The 16685-nt window shown below is 63.1% G+C and overlaps 1 protein-coding gene and 1 non-coding gene across 2 annotated transcripts; both read right to left on the reverse strand.

The window, feature by feature from the left end:
- Nucleotides 1–2481: 2481 nt before the first annotated feature.
- MYO1G (myosin IG) lies at nucleotides 2482–16398 on the reverse strand. Its single transcript, XM_037384327.1, is given in 36 exon segments — nucleotides 2482–2969; nucleotides 3056–3101; nucleotides 3104–3164; nucleotides 3166–3210; nucleotides 3696–3809; nucleotides 3891–3995; nucleotides 4098–4242; nucleotides 5095–5230; nucleotides 5233–5265; nucleotides 5268–5316; nucleotides 6105–6206; nucleotides 6208–6264; nucleotides 6266–6314; nucleotides 6397–6574; nucleotides 6949–6982; nucleotides 6984–7039; nucleotides 7042–7070; nucleotides 7161–7235; nucleotides 8337–8407; nucleotides 8475–8645; nucleotides 9189–9303; nucleotides 9811–9956; nucleotides 10032–10202; nucleotides 10205–10240; nucleotides 10743–10823; nucleotides 10825–10860; nucleotides 10943–11038; nucleotides 11307–11360; nucleotides 11435–11600; nucleotides 12151–12244; nucleotides 12330–12538; nucleotides 13434–14113; nucleotides 14319–14413; nucleotides 14530–14744; nucleotides 15148–15199; nucleotides 15974–16398. Coding segments are annotated over 32 exon segments (3012 nt in total). The 5' UTR covers nucleotides 13529–14113; nucleotides 14319–14413; nucleotides 14530–14744; nucleotides 15148–15199; nucleotides 15974–16398; the 3' UTR covers nucleotides 2482–2812.
- Nucleotides 16135–16268, reverse strand: LOC119147924. The gene has a single exon (XR_005104236.1). It is a non-coding gene; the product is annotated as a small nucleolar RNA SNORA9 (small nucleolar RNA).
- Nucleotides 16399–16685: the final 287 nt, after the last annotated feature.

The following is a 16685-nucleotide window of genomic DNA, read 5'->3' on the forward strand; positions in this document are numbered from 1 at the left end:
CTTCCCGAGCTGGAAGACTTGGATACTTGTAAAGCATTCTCCATTGAATTGGTGTAGTTGGTTAACCCAGTTCCTCAGCCCTTCCCTCTGATCTGCACCCCCCCAGTACCACGAGGTGTATTTACACACTCCATATTTACACGCTCGGTTGCAGGCCCATGCCCCAGCGGGCCCCCGGTGATGCCCCATCTCCCACAGGAGAACAGTGCCGGGTCTGTTCTGACAATGCAGTTATTAGCACAATGATGGTGGCTTTTTTTTCCTGCAATACCCCGTTATTTTAATTGCTTGATGAGTTCTGGCACAGGACAAGCTCTTCGGCTCATTAGCAGCTTCCCATGTGCCAAAGGCTCCCCAGATACCAGTGGGACTGGAGCCACCTTCTCCCACCCGTGAGGAATCCCACCCGCAGCTTTCCCATCCCTCTTCTGATTCATTGCTCCCCAGTGCATGGTCGGGGACATTGGGACACAGGACGAGGGCACAGGGACACTGGGTATCAGGGACATTGGGGCCTGGGGACATCAGAAAGCCAGGACATGCTGACAATGGGTGTCACAGACATCAAGGCCATAAGGGCATTGGGACACTGGGTCTTGGGGACGCAGGGATTCAGGACAGAGGGACGTTGGGACATTGGGATCTGGGATACAGGGATGTTGGGACACAGTGATATCAGGACCAAGGGCGTGGGGGCACCAGGACACAGAGACATCAGGACACTGAGTGTCAGGGATATTAGGGCCACAGGGACATGGGGTGTCAGGGAGACAATAACATGAGGACATTGGGATCCAGGACACAAGGATGTCAGGACACAGGGTGTTGCAGCACTCGCCAAGCTAGCTGGCTCCAACAAGGTCTTTTACCATCTCATACCAACATACTCTTCATGTCAATCCCTCTGCTGCCTTCTCCTAGTCTCTCCTCATCCAGGGCGTGTGTTCTCTCTCTTCAAAATTCTTTTCAACTTTCCCTTACGGTACTTGTTGGCTATTGGTCTCATGCCCGTATTTAGCCTTAGATGGAGTTTACCACCTGCTTTGGGCTGCATTCCCAAGCAACCAGACCCCAAGAAGCCCTGGGCCTGACGTGCCGGGCAGCCGCTACTGGCCTCACACCGCCCACGGGCTGCGGCCTCGATCACAAGGCTTGAACTCTCTCTTCCAAGTTCTTTTCAACTTTCCCTTAACAGGGTGTCAGGGATATCAGGATCTGGGACACAGGGACATGAGGACTTTAGGACACCAGGTGTCTGAAACAAGGGGACCCAGGGCCCAGGGATGTCAGGACACATAGTGTCAGGGCTATTGGGACCTGGGACAAAGGGGACAATGGGACACCAGGTATTGGGGACATCAGGACCCAGGCCATTGGGACACTGGATTTCAGGGATATTGGGAGCCAAGACACGAGGACATTGGGACCTGGGGTGTGGGGGCATGAAGACACCAGATGTCAGGGACATCAGGACCTGGGGACATGAGGACAGGGACCCCTGGAGCCAGGGTCCTCTGCACAAGGGTTCCAAAGGGCACCAGGGCCCCCAGCTGTGGGGTAGCACCACAGGGACATGTGGGCAGGGGTGCCTGGCATAGGGGACATGTGGGGGTCTGCTGGGGGGGGCGGCCACGGGCTCTGTCAGCCCCTGGCAGAGAGCTGGGGGTGCAGGTTGGCCCCTTTCCTGGGCACCCTGAGCTCGGGGGGGTGCTGAAAGGTCCCAGCTTCCCCCCGGCACTGTGGGGGAGAGCTCTGCCCTGCCCTTACTATCCCACCCCATGCCCTTCTTGCCCCATCCCATCCATCCATCTTACCACATCCCACCTCACAGGTCCTAGCCCACCCTGCCCCATCCATTCATCCCATCCCATCTGATCCCATCCACCTCACCCCCATCCCCTAGATCCTATCCATTCATCCCATCTCAGTTGATCCCATCCCACCCCATCCATCCACCTCATCCCATAGATCCCAGCCCATCCAACCACCTCACCCCATCCCACCCCATCTCATAGATCCCATCCCACCCCTCTCACGCCACCTGATAAGTCCCAGCTCACCCCATTCCAGAGATTTCATTCCATCTATTCATCCCACCTGATCTGATCCCATCCCTTCCCACCCCCTAAATCCCATGCCACCATATCTCACAGATTCCATCCCATACCACAGATCCCAGCCCACCTCAGATTCCATCCCATCCATATATCCCATCCCAACTGATCCCAACCCATCAATCCTACCCTTATCTCACAGATCCCATCCCATCATGCAGGTCCCAACTCACCCCATCCCAGAGATCCTGTCCCACTCACACATCCCATAAATCCCATCCTACCCCACCCCATAGATCCCATCCCATCTCATCCCATTCCAACTGATCCCAACCCATCAATCCCACCCTATCCCATCAGTCCCATCCCACCTCCATCCATGCCCCCCACTCCTTCCCACCCCACCCCAACCCCATTGCAGCTGACCTGTGCTCCCCACTCATGCCCAGGCTAGCAGGACCCCAAACTTTGGGCAGAGTTTCTGGGGGACCCCAGCCCCATGCTGGGGCTGCTGGGGGTCCTGAGGGTCCCAGCCATGCTTGTGGGGGGTGGGGCCGTGGGGGTCCCATCCAGCTCTTTATTCCCAGTGCACGCAGAGGCTTTGGCATTGTCCCACGGGGGCCGTGGGGTGGGGGGACACGTGGTTGGGGGTCACAGGGCTGCAGTGGGGCCATAGGGTCCAAAGCAGAGGCCAGGGGGGCAGGGTGTGGGCAGACAGGATGCAGCCCGGGCGGCGACGGAGCAACTGCCCACCCCCCTCATCTCCCGGGCCAGTAAAGCACGAAGCCATCACGGCTTTTGCCAAAATCGGGGTTGGCTGCATCCGACCGCGTCTCCACTGTCAGCAGCCGCCGGCGCCCACGTAGGCTCAGCTGGATGCAGTCAGAGACCCGAACCTGCAGCTCCCGCTTGGTCCTACAACATCCCAGCATCAGCGGGGGGGGGGGGGGGGTGTCTCAGCACCCAATGAGCCCCGCCCAACCCCAAGCCCTCCAACTCACGCTCGGCAGTGGTCCAGGAGGACGCCCACCAGCTCGCCCACCCGTTGTCCCTCTCCGGCTGCATCTTGTGCAGGCACACGGCCAGGTCCTCCTGGCTCTGGGTGTGGAAGAACCACCAGTTGCGCCTGGCAGCTCGTCACGCTCAGCCCTGTCACCTGTGGGGATGTCTGGGTATCACTGCCACAGCCATGGCTGCCTCGGGGGCTTGGGGACACGGCGTGGTCAGCATGGCATGGCCAAGGCACTGTGTCCAGCATGGTGGGGACAGTATAGCAGGGACAGCGTGGCACAGCCAGTGTCATGGGGACAGCATGGCATGGTCAGCATGGTGGGGACAGCATGGTGGGGACAGTGTGGCACAGCCAGTGTTGTGGGGACAGCACAGCATGGCCAGAGAGCTGGGGACAGTGTAGTGGGGACAGCATCCCACCTCTGTTCCAGGGGACTTCACCATGCCGATGTGGATGGCCCTGGTGCTTGGCCACAGGGACCACAGAGGGATCTCCAGCTTCTGGGTGGGAGTGGGACAGCTGGGACACCTGGGTCCCCCTGATCCCAGGCTCACCAGGGCAAGGGTGTAGGAGATGGTGGCCTTGTCTCCCCATGGCCTGGGGTCACCAGTGGGGTTGGGGACACTCACGGTGCTGAGGGGCAGCGCCCGCATCACCCGGTACTGCTGCCGGGGATCCAGCTTGTAGAGGTGCTGGTCCGTCACGAGGATGGCCCGGTCCCGGCTCTTACCGAAGCGGTTGATCTGCAGGGACAGGGACAGGTGAGGGGACATGCCAGGGGGGTGACACCACCGTGGCAGCCGGGCAGGATCCCCCTGACTCACCTTGCGGACGTGGCAGGAGAAGAGGACAGAGCCAAAATGCACCTTGTCCTTGAGGGTCTGGAGGCGGCGGGCGAAGGGCAGCGCCAGCCCGGGGTTCTCACTGGGCTGTGGGGAGCCACAGCATGGGTGGGGGGTGGGCACCCTGGGGCAGGGATGGCACCTTGGGGCGCACCATGGGGCACCCCCAAACCCACCACCAGCCCTTACCGAGGAGAGGTAATCCTGCACCCAGCTGCGCTGGCAGCCCCAGTCCTTCCGCAGCCCCTCCAGCACCTCCATGGCGGCCACCTTGGCCCGAATCTGCCCCATCTCAGAGGGTGGGATGTTCTTGATGATCTGCCGTGCTCGCCACCTGCGGCGGGGGGACATGGCACGGTCATGTCACTATCCCACGTCCACATCCTGCACCCCTGGCTCACATGCCCCCGGCCCGCATCCTCTTTCCATGTCATGTCCCTATCCCACATCCCCACCCCACATTCCAGTCCAACGTCCCTGTCCCATGTCCACTTTCCCATCCATACATCCCATCCCTGTCCATGTCCCCCCTCCCCGCATTATCCATCCCATGTTCCTATCCCACATCCCATCTTGTGTCCCATCCCATGCCCCTGTCCCCACCCCACTTTCCCATCCCATGTCCATGTTCCATCTCCCTGTCACATGTCCCCATCCCACTTCCCTGTTCTGCATCCACATCTCCTGTCACATTTCCATCCCATGTACCTCATCCCTGCCTGCATCCACATCCCCATCCCATGTTCACATACCCATCCATGTCCCCATCCCATGTTCCCGTTCCATGTCCCCATCCCCACGTTCCTGTCCCACATTCCAGTCTCATGTACCCATCCCCATCCCAGGTCTCTATCCCACGTCCCCATCTCGCGTCCACATCTGTGTCCCTGTCCCCATCCCACTCCCCTTCCTGTGGTTCTGTTCCACATCCCTGTCCCAAGGTCCCTGTCGCCATCCCATGTCCACTGTCCCACATCCCCCATCCCATGTTCCTGTCCACATTCCCCTCCTGCAGCTCTATCCCATGTCCCCATCTCATATCCCTGTCTCACATCCCTGTCCCCATCCCACGTCGCTAGCCTATGTCCCCATCTCATGTCTCCGTCCCAGTGGCCCGTTCCACATCCCCGTCCTCATCCCACATCCCGACCCCAGCTCGGGAGCGGAGCAGAATTTGGGATGGTACCTGCGGAAGAGGCGCTGGCTGGCATCCTGGAAGTGCAGCAGCACGGCTGGTGGCTCCGGCCAAGCCACACTCTTGCCGAAATCGGGGAGGGTGCGGACAGCCTGGAAGCGCCGCAGCAGCTCCCGCAGGTACGCCTCACCTTGTGCCGCTTGTAGCAGGCCATGATGGTGAGGCGGCACGCAGGTGACGGCAGCGCCGGCGTGCCAGGGCACCACGCCAGGCCTGTGGTGCCCCGTTCATCGCCGTGCTGCCCCTGGGTCCATCAGCAGCACGGCTGTGGCACCCGGGGGGCACCTGGCACAAGGAGGGCCCCCAAAAATGCTGCTCCCCTCCCCCCTCCAAACCACCCCAGTGGGCCCACACCCTGCTCCGAAGAAATGTCCTGGGTTGTGCCCTGTGCTGGCCGGCCCCACGGGCTGCCCCACAGCCAGCCCCATAGCCGGCCTTGTGCCAAGCTGAGCCCCATGCAGGGCCTGGTTCTCTGCCTCATGCCATGCTCCGTGCTGTGCCCCATGCCACCCCCCACGTCACGTCCCATGCCATGCCCCACACCATGCTCCATGCCCCTGCCTGGTGCCTTGCCCCATAGCACGCCCCATGCCCTGCCCCACACTGTGCTCCATACTGTGCCCTACAGCATGCCCCACACCATGCTCTACACCCCTGCCCCACGCCATGTCCCCCAGCACACCCAGTGCCCTGCCCCATGCCAGGTGCCATGTCCCACACCCCGTACTATGCCCCATGTCACACCCCACGCCCTGCCCCACACCATGCTTTGCCCATGCCAAGCCCACACTCTGCACAATCCTGTGCCCTACACCCTGCCCGGAGCAGCCACCTGCCCCACTCCAAGCCTGTGGTGCCAGCAGCTCCCCATGTAGGCAGAGCCCGGGCTGTCTGCTCGCTCTGCCGCACCGCCAGCACCCAGCCGCACCCTGGGCGTCCCCCAACCCTGTGTCACCCCCGGTGGAGTGGAGACCGAGCCAGCTCATGTTGCCCATGTCCACCTTCTGCAGCAGCAGGACGATGATGGGGATGAGCTGTGTTCGCTCCTGCTCCAGGCAGAAGAGGGTGCGGGGTGTGCGGATGAAGACCTTGGTGTGGCCATAAGGCCACGTCATCCTGGAAGCCATGCTGCTCCATGAGGGCTTGCGTGGCCTCCCGGTCCGCTGGCCATCAGGTGGTTGGGCCACGTGTACTCACAGGTCATCTTGTACCTAGGGGGCAGAGCAGGGTCAGGGGGTGCGGGGGGCTGGGGGTCCCAGGGAGGCTGGGTGTCCTGGGGGGCGCAGGCCATACCGCAGGAGGAAGCGGTGGTAGGGCTGGCGGTAGGCGAAGCCGGCGCGGCGCACCCGGACGTTCTCCAGCAGCCCCAGGTAGGAGACCTGGTGCCGGCAGCGCTCCTCATCGAAGAGCGTCGGTGACTTCTGGTCGTTGGGTTTGATGCAGCGCACGTAGTAGGGCTCCTGCGGGGACACAGAGGGGATGGCACCATGGTGGCACCTGTGGGTGGCACTGAGCCCATGGTGTGTCCGGGGCTGGGGGGCTCGGGGCATTGCATCGGGCATGGGTGGCACAGGGACAGGAGGGCTCAAGCGGCTTGGGGACATGCCCCGCTGGCTCAAGGACATCTGGGCTGGCTGGGGACATGCCCCGCTGGCTCAAATACATCTCGGCTAGCTTGGGGATGTGCCAGGCTGGCACAGGGACATGCCTATGTGGCTTGAGGCCATGCCCAGCTGCCATGGGCACACACCAAGATGGGCTGGGGACATGCTAGGTTAGTGCAGGGACACGCCAGGCTGGCACAGGGGACATGCCTGGCTGTCGCCAGTCCCCTACCTTGAGGCGAGTTCTCCACCAGGGCCACGATGGAGTTCTTGAAGGAGCGTGCCGGTGGTCAGCGGGCGCTTGGTGACCTCGGTGATGCTCTGCTCCCCATCGGCCACATGGCACGCAGCACGGGGTCCGCGCTGGGGACAGTGTTGACGTGTGCTGGCAATACCGCTCCCCCCCCACAGCTGTGCTACCAACCCCCCAGCTATGTCCCCTGTGTCCCCAACCTGTTGTAGAGGAGCCGCTTGAAGTCCTGGAAGAGCGTGTCCTTGTTCTTGTCCAGGAAACCCTCCACTGAGTACCTGAGGAGGGGGACAGCACATTGGGGGGCTCCTCTGGCCTCCCTGGGGTGTTGGGGGGTGGGGGGGAGCTGCACCCTGTGGGATCCTGGTGTCCGGGCTGCCCTTCCACCCCATGGTGAGCCAGGGGCTGCTGGGGGTACCCCTGTGATGGGGTGACATGTGGCCCTGGGGGCACCCATGGAGGCCAGGGGGCTGTGGGGTTCAGTGCTCATGGGCAGAGTCCCCCAAGCCTGTCGCCACTGTCCCCAGGGTATGGCATGGCACTCCTCCACAGCCCATCCTGCTGCACATGGCCTTTGGGGACCTCCCAGACCCCATGGACCTCAGCAGTCCCCAAAATGGTCCCCCCACCAGTCCTGGATGGCTCCACACAATCCCCCATGGGTCCTCAGAGCCCCAAGATCAACCAAGGGCCCCCCACATCCCTGTGGCCCTCCACAGTCCTGGGTGTCCCCATGGCCCTCCCAAGGTCTCTCGTGGCTCCAAGGCCACCCACAGTCCTCCACAACCCCAGGGCCACTCATGATGTCCACAGTTCCCACCAGCCACCCATGCTCCCACGGCCCCAGCTGAGCCCCCGCCAGTCCCCTGTGGCTCCCCACAGACTGATGGTCCCCCATGGCCCCAAACCACCCCTACGGTTCCTCAAGACCCCACCCCGTGCTCCCACGTGGCCCCCTGTGGCTCTCCATGGCCCCATGGTCAAACCTAGACCCTCAAAAGTCCTACAGCCCTATGGTCCCTAGTGGCCACACCCCATGACCCTCATGCCCTCCCCAGGCTCCACGTGACCCCAAGGCCACCCATGATGTCCACAGTCCCCGATGGCCACCCACACTCCCACAGCCCGAGCCGAGCCCCCACCAGTCGCCCATGGTCCCCCATGACCCCAAACCACCTCCCACAGCCCCTCAAGACCCCCCCTCTGTGCTCCCACATGGCCCCCCATGGAACTCCACAGCCCCATGGTCAACTCTAGACCCCCAAGTGCTCTACAGCCCCATGGTCCCAAGTGGCCCCCATGTCCACCCAAGGTCCCTCATGGTGCCCCACAGCCCCAGGGCCACCCACTGACACCCACAGCCCCCCATGTCCCCTCACGTGACATCTCCTGCGTAGTGCTTGATGCGGAAATCCCGGTTGAACTCCATGGTCTTGTCTGTGGGGCAGAGCTGGGGAGCAGGGGGGTGTCAGCCCCTGCCACAGAACCCTGCTGCCCCTGATCCCCCCCAGAAGCACCTTGCGGCTGGTGTAGTGGGGGTGGCAGCCGAGGCGGGTGTCCATGGAAGCGAGGAAGAGGGAGTCAGTGACGGTCCCCGCGGCCAGGCAGGCCTCGTCCAGCAGCGCCAGGATGCCACGGTGGGGCTGCTCCACCAGCTCCACAATGGGCTCGTTGCTGAAGTACTCGATCTAGGGAGGGCGGGGGGGTGGGCACCCCAAATTGCCACCCCCAGGCACCTTGATTTGCCCCCATACACCCCAAATCTCGCCATGCTAGGTGATGACATACACGTCCCCACTGTGCTCCCCATGTCCCCACCACGCTGTGCCAGGCAATGCCCCCCAGGTCCCCCCAAGCTGCTCGCCCTCTGCCAGGTGATGTCCCCGCCAAGTCCCTCTGTGTCCTTCATGCTCTGCCAGGCAATGCCACCCATGTCCCCCTGTCTCCCAAGCTCTGCCAGGCAATGTCCCCCATGTCCCCACCATGTCCCCCAAGCTCTGCCAGGTGATGCATCCGTGCCCCGCCACTTCCCACTGTTGCTCCCAAGCTCTTCATATCTGCCAAGCGTTGTCCCCATGTCCCCGCCATGTCTCCCCCATGACATCCACATTCCTTTGCGTCTTCCCCGTCCCCCATCCTCTCACACTCTGCCAGGCGATGCCCCCCCTGTCCCCCCCCGTCCCCTCACACTCTGCCAGGCGATGCCCCCCCTGTCCCCCCCGTCCCCTCACGCTCTGCCAGGTGATGCCCTCCCGCTGGTACTCGGCCTGCTCCTGCCGCAGGATCAGCTCGATGAAGAGCTGCTGCAGCTTCTCGTTGCAGTAGTTGATGCAGAACTGCTCGAAGCTGTGGGCAGGGGGTCAGGACAGCCCCGCCAGCTGCCCCCCTTGCCACATCCCTTGGGTGCTCCCCAAGATGCGTGGCCCTGCTGCCGCCCCCCCTGGGTCCCGTCCCTCCATGGGTCCCTCCTGGTCCTGGTTCTGTCACCGCCATGTATTCCCTGAGGTCCTGTCCCCTTCTGCATGTCCCCTGGGCATCCCCACCCCCACATGTCTCTCCCAAGCTCTGTCGCCCTCCTTGAGTCCTCCCAGGGTCCTGCCACCTTCATGTGTCCCTCCTAAGCCCTGTCCCCTCCATGTGTCCCTCCTGGATGCCATTCCCTCCCTGTGTCCCTCCCAGGTCCTGTCCTATCCATGTGTCCCTCCTGAGTCCTCTCACCTCCTGTGTCCCTCCCAGGTGTCCCCTGTCCCCTCCACGAGCCCTTCCCATCTTCAATCTCCCCACCCTGTTCCTTCCAGGTCCTGTCCCTCCACGTGTTCCAGTGTCCCTCCTGCCACCCCTGGGCCAGGTCACCTGTTGGTGTCGAAGATCTCAAAGCCATAGATGTCGAGGACGCCAATGACAGTGCTCTTGCCGTACAGGCGGGCATCGTAGCCGCGGGTGGCGATGCCAGCGTTGATGCGCCCCACGATCCAGCAGAAGAGCCGCTCATAGATGGCCTGGACACAGGGACAGGGTGGTGGGCACCCATGGGTGCTGGGGGGAGACCTGTCACCCCATGTCCCCCTCCCTACCTTGGCACAGGCATCCCGGGCATAGGCAGCCTCCTTGGGGCTGTGGCCCTTCTCAATCAGCTCCCCGCCGCCGGCTGCCACCGTGCGGGTCAGCAGTGCCCGGTGCAGGTTCTCAGGTGCTGTGGCCACCAGCTCGGCCAGCACTGGGAGCTGCGCCGTGTCCTCCACTGCTGGCCACCCTCGCCCTCTGCCATGAACCCGATGTTGCCCTGGAGCAGACCCACCACGTTGGTGGGTGAATGTAGGGGGGACACCCGCAAGTCCAGCATCAGCCCCTCCCGCACCATGGGCTGTGCTGGGCTGTACTGGCTTGTATTGGGCTGGGCTGGGCCACGCTGCACTGTACTAGTTTGTATTGGGCTGGGCTGGGCCACGCTGGGCTGTACTGGGTTGCATTGGGCTGAGCTGGGCCATGCTGGGCTGTCCTGAGCCATACTGGTTTGCCCCAGGCTGTGCTGGCTATGCTGGTTTATGCTGGGCTGTGCTGGTTTGCATTGAGCTGTGCTGCACTGCACAGGGCTGCACTGGTTTGTGGGGGCTGTACTGGTGTGCAGGGGAGCCATACCAGTGGTGGTGGTCAGGAGCTGTACCAGTGTTCGAGGGGCCATACTGGTGCGCAGGGGGGCTGTACTGGTGCATGGTGGGGCCCTGTATTGGTGCATGGGGGACCATACTCATGCGCAGGGGGCCGTACTGGTGTGAGGGTCTCACCAGATGCAGGATGGCAGCCAGGATCCGGCGCACAGAGCCCATCTCCTCCTGGGAGAAGCCGATGATGGACATCGCCTCCTCCAACCGCTCGGTAACCAGCCGCGTCGTCTCCGCAGGCCTGGGGCAGCATGAGGGGCCAGGGGTGTGTGAGGGGCCGGGACCCCCGAGCCCCCCACCAGCCTGCCCCCCGCCACACTCACAGCTGCCCGGGGTGCCCTCCTGGGTGTAGCGTAGGTGCCAGGGTCCCGGCAGAGGTGCAGCGAGGCCAGCAGTGCCGCTGGTGCGCCCAGCAGAAGCTGCGGGGTGGGGGGTCAGCACATGGTGGGGGCCGGGACCCCCGGCCCGGTGTCACCTGGACTGGCTGGTGCCACTGTGTGTCCCCCCTACCCTGCTGCAGCCAGTCCTGTCTCTCCCCATCCCCATCCCAATCCCATCCCATCCCATTCTATGCCCATCCCGTTCCATCCCCGTTCCATCCCCATCCCCGTTCCGTCCCCATCCCCATCCCCGTTCCGTCCCCGTCCCCGTTCCATCCCACCCCAACCTGCCCCATTCCCGGCACACCTGGTAGAAGGCATGGAAGTTCCTCTCTCCTGGCTGTTGCTGGAGGACTCGGGACTGGAAGAGGAGCCAGGTGGGTGCCAGGCAGTGCTGGTGAGCCCAGCGTCCACCCGCCCGCACCGGCCCCACACCTTCTCGAGCAGGTAGTTGTGGATGTGCGCCGCCAGTCGGTCACCCTTGAAGTCGAAGTTGATGTCCATGTACTTGCCGAAGCGGCTGGAGTTGTCATTGCGGTTGGTCTTGGCATTGCCAAAGGCCTCCAGGACACAGTTGGACTTCAGCAGCACATTCTTCACTCTGCTGGGGCGGCACGGCACGGCACGGCGTGCTACAGTATAGCACTCTGGCATGGCACAGCACGGCATGGTGTGCCATGGCATTGCATGCTGTGGCAGCCATGGCACAGCACAGCATGAAAGGCACAGCATGGTGTAGCATTGCATGGCACAGCACGGCATGGTGTGCCATGGCATTGCATGCTGTGGCAGCCATGGCACAGCACAGCATGAAAGGCACAGCATGGTGTAGCATTGCATGGCACAGCACGGCATGGTGTGCCATGGCATTGCATGCTGTGGCAGCCATGGCACAGCACAGCATGAAAGGCACAGCATGGTGTAGCATTGCATGGCACAGCACGGCACGGCGTGGCACCACATGCACAGTACAGCATGGCACAGAACACCGCAGCATCGCAGTGTTGCAGCTTCACTGATGCACACAGAATCTGCCCGCCCCCCCCCCCCGGGACCCCTGGATACCCCGGCTCTCGCCGCACAGCCAGGGCCACCAGGGACCCCCCCAGCTGGCACCCAGCCTCCTGCTGGCACCATGGGGCCAGACCCACCTTTCCACCTCGGCGCGCTGGGAGGGGTTGGTGATGGCGGCGATGTACTGCATGATGTACTTGCTGGCCTCCGTCTTGCCCGCCCCGCTCTCGCCTGGCAGGGACGGCAGGGGCTGGGTGAGGGCACCCACCCATGGGTGCCCTCCACCCACATGCCCCCCAGCGTCACCAGCCCCTACCTGAGATGACGATGCAGGTGTCCTTGGCACGGCGCTTCATGGCCTTATAGGCGGCATCAGCCAGGGCAAAGAGGTGGGGTGGGCGCTCGTAGAGCTCACGGCCACGGTAGTGCTCCACTGCCGGCGGGCCGTACAGCGCCAGCGCCCGGTACGGGTTCACCGCCACCACCACCTCCCCAATGTACGTGTAGATGCGGCCCTGCAAGAACCTGCACAGGGGTGGCCGTGGGGTAGGCTGTGGGGCAGGACGGCACCCTGCAGAGCTGTGCCATGGGGTGCTGTGGCACCCTGCAAGGTACAGTTCAGTGGGGTGGCACTCTGCAGGATGTAGTGCTGTGGGGCAGGATGGTACCCTGCGGGGTGCTGTGCTGTGGGGCTGGGAGAGGACCCTGTAGGGAGTGGTGCTGGGGAGCAGGATAACACCCTGCAGGGTACAGTGCTGTGGGGTGCTGTGCCATGGGGTGGTAGCCTATGGGGTGCTGTGGGTCAGGATGGCACCCTGCAGGGTATAGTACTGTGGGGTGGCACTCTGCGGGGTGTGGTGATGGGGGGCAGGATGGCGCCCTGCTGAGTGCTGGGGGGCAGGGCGGCACCCTGCAAGGTGCTGAGCTATGGAGCGGGACACCGCCTTGGTGCTGTGCAGAAAGATGACATCCTGCAGGGTGCTGTAGGGCAGGATGCACACCTACACACACGGTGCCGCAGCACCACGCCATGGGGCACAGCCACCACTGCTGTGGGACTGAGCGGTGCTGTGGGGCAGCGGGGAGAGCACAGGAAGCACGTGGTTGCACACCCTGTGAGCCCTCCACACCCTGCCCCCCAACCTGCTCCAGGGGGGACACGATGTGCCTCAGTTCCCCCCCATGGACATGCGGCACCGCCCAGATGTTTCCTGCGCAGCTGGAGTCTGGTGCTACCATGCAGGACTCGGGGTGCCCGGTGTACCCCCGGCAGCGCCCACGTTCCAGCCACTGCATGGGTGATACTGCGTGGGTGATGCTGGGGGTCTCGCAGCATAGCACCCACCGGTGGGAACCACCAGCCCCGGCAGCGCCTTGGGGTGCCCCCCCGTGCAGCCCCCCCCTCGTGCGCCCCCCGTACCGCAGGCGCAGGTTCTGCAGGAACTGCTCCATCGTCACCTCGTCCAGGAGGACGAAGTCAGCTTTGCCAAATTCGGGACCCTCCAGCTCCGCCATGCCGCACCCGCCAGGCACCCACTTCCCCTACGCTGCACCGGCTTCCTGCGCCAACAACCGCCGAGACAGCGGCGCAGGCGGCGGGGGCGCAGTGTCACCACCTCCCATGGGGTTTCAGTGGGGCAGCCATGGGGCTAGGGACACCCACATTTGTAGGGTGGGGACTCAGCCCCCCACCCCCAAGGCGGATTTTGGCAGCACGCACCCCATGGCAAAGGGTGGGGACCCCGCAGTGGGGTGCATGGGAAGGGTGGGGTGAGGGATGTGTGGGGTGGATGCTGTGGGGCTAGGTCACCTCAAGCCATCACGCCTGTCCTGTCCCGTCCCCACCCCCCAACTGCGGTTATGGGGTGGTAACTTCCCTCCGGTGCCGTTCTGGCGGTGATCATCGCTGGGGCCACCCACACCCTTGCCCGTTACCACAGCGCGCCAAAATCCCACTGAGAAATCTATTATTTATTAAGATGCTGGCATCACCCGCTCTCATCCCAGTCCCCCCAGTTAAAACTCTGGTGTAACTGGGAGCTCTGGGAAGGACAAGGCAAGGTGAAGATCATCAGAGATGGGCTCCATGCTGGTATCCAGCTAGAAAAGAAGGGAGGGGAAGTGTTAAGACAACGGGGATTACGGCACTACTGAGGCACAGAACAGCCCCGCACCGCGGCATCACCAGGCTATCAACTCCACAGCTCCACTCACAGTTATTATGGCAAACTGGCACTCGCCAATATTCCCAGGTTTTTAACAGTTTACTCCCAGTAAAGCCCAGTAGCCAAAAAAACAATCGTACCGAGCCAGTGAGGAGCACGGCAGGCTTTGCCGGAAGGCTGCCACCTGGTTTTCCCAGTGGTTTCCCGAAAATGGGGCGATCTACCAGATTTTCACCTAAAATCAAGAAAAAAAAAAAGGTTTAGAGGCACAAGGGGGGAAGTCAAGGGTTAATACTGAATCCACCGACACCAGTGGCTCTTAGCAGGCTGAATCTGTGCCACTCCTCATACCATGAGCGGGACTCGGCAGAGCTCTTGCTGCACTGCCGGAAGCGCTGTCACGCGTGGCCCCACGCTGGTGTCGTTCCCCCCTGCAGCTGCGGCATCGTGGTCCCAGGCATGAAGCCCCGGTGGAAGTCCTGTGGGGGACGCACTGTGCTGCCTTCTGCCCGTGCTCCGGTGGAAGCTCCTCCCTCCACCGGCACAGCCAGGTGCTGCTTGTCTGCCTGTATGTTTAATTTGGCAGGATTATTATGCTGCCAGGAGCACGTGGGGGGTGCTGAGGGCAGGGAGAGGCCTCAAACCGCCCCCAGGCTGCCCTGGCAAGCACTGACCCTGCTTGTGGGATTTTGGCACTGAGCCCCCAGTTAACAAGGGGACAATGCCTCAGCAGCTGATAATTATGCAGAATTAGGCTGAATTATGGTGAACCAGGGAGAGGGCAGGGGACCCCTCCCAAGGTCAGGCAGTGGTTGCTGAATAAATCCTGCCAGGCAGCTCTGTGCCCCACACTGCAGCTCTCCTGCAGGATTTTGGCACTGAGCCCCTCATTAATGAGGGGACACAGCCTTGACAGCTGCTAATTACACAGAATTAGGCCAATTATGGTGACTGGCCCATTGAACCCACCTCCTCACTCCCAGTGGCTTCCTACATCCCTCCAGAGCATTGGAGCAGGAACCTGGATGGGGGAAGCGCAGGATGAGCGCTGGCAGCAGCCTGCACTGCTGCGCTTGGTGGAGCAGGCTGGGCACCACCCAGGGGTCCCCGCACCCTCCCTCGGGCCTGGGGGTGTCCGGGATGTATACAACCCCCCCCCGGCACAGCGGGGCGAGGCCACGAACCATCCCTGGGTGCTCTGGCAAGCGCTACAGGAAAGGTGGGGGCCACACCAGGCCCCCCCCACGCTGGGAGGCTTGCGGCAAGGACGCACTGTGGGTACCCGACACCAAAGAAACCCACTGGTATTCCACCATATGGCGCGGCCAGCAGCGGGGCTCCCCATGCCCCAGCTGGGTGGCACGGCAGGCTAGGCCTTGCTGGCATTGTGGTGCTGAGCCCGATGGCACAAGCAGAGCGAGGGGGGCCCCAGGAACAGCTGGGGAGCGCAGTCCTCATGGCATGCAGTGGCCCAGACAGGCACCGCAAGCCACAGGGGCACAGCCCCATGGTGGGGGCTGCTGGGTCGCTGAGGAGGTTTGGCAGGGCTAATTATGCAGAATTAGGCTAATTGCAGTGACAGGGGAAAGAGCAGGGAACCATTCCCCAGGACGGTGGCAGTTGCTGAATAAAGCCCGTGGGATAAGGCTGCGGAGTGGCTCTGTGCCCCACACCCGCAGCTGTCCCATGAGATGTCAGCACTGAACCCCTTGTGAACAAGGGGAAAATGGCCGCAGAGCAGCTGCTAATTGCACAGAAAACAGGCTAACTACAGTGACAAGCCCGTTGAACCCACCTTCTCATTCCTGGCAGCTTCCTACATCCATCCTCCGGAGTACCAAGAGTGTCCTCTGGAGCATCAGAGCAGGAGCCGGGCATGGGGAAGAACAGGATGAGCGCGCACAGGGTGGTGGCAGCTGGCCCTGCAGCCCCCCTTGCTGCCCCACGGCCCGGGGGGGGTGTCCGGGATGTCTTAAACCGCTCCCCGGGTAGGGCAGGGAGGGGCCGCAAGACCGTCCCGGGCTGCTCTGGCAAGCGCTGCAGGAACGGCGGGGGCCACGCCAGGCCCCCCCACGCTGGAAGGCTTGCTAAGGGGGGTGGGAGGGACACGCGCCCCCCAGGCCCGTAGAACTTCCCTCCAACCCCCCCTAACCCTGGGAGTCCCACGTTCCCCAGTATGAACACCCCGCTCCCTGAGCTCCGCTGTCCCAGTGAGCCCCCCCTGGCCCCAACCACCCCCACACCCCTCTGAGCCCGCTCCCCAGTGAGCCCGGCCCCAACACCTCCTGCTCCACCAGTGAGCCTCCCGCGGTGCCAGGACCCCTCGCTTCCCCAGTGAGCCCCTCCCGGCTCTAGGACATCCCCCCAGCCCCATGAGACTCGCTCCCCCCTGGGAGCCCCCCCCCCCAGCCCAGGGAGCCCTACTGCCCTCCATGATCTACCCCGGCCCCATGAGCCCCGCTCCCCCAGTGAGCCCCAGCCCCAGGGCCTCCCCCAACCTCAGGGAA

The sequence above is a fragment of the Falco rusticolus genome, chromosome 4 (assembly GCF_015220075.1).
Source record: "Falco rusticolus isolate bFalRus1 chromosome 4, bFalRus1.pri, whole genome shotgun sequence".
Taxonomy (NCBI): domain Eukaryota; kingdom Metazoa; phylum Chordata; class Aves; order Falconiformes; family Falconidae; genus Falco; species Falco rusticolus.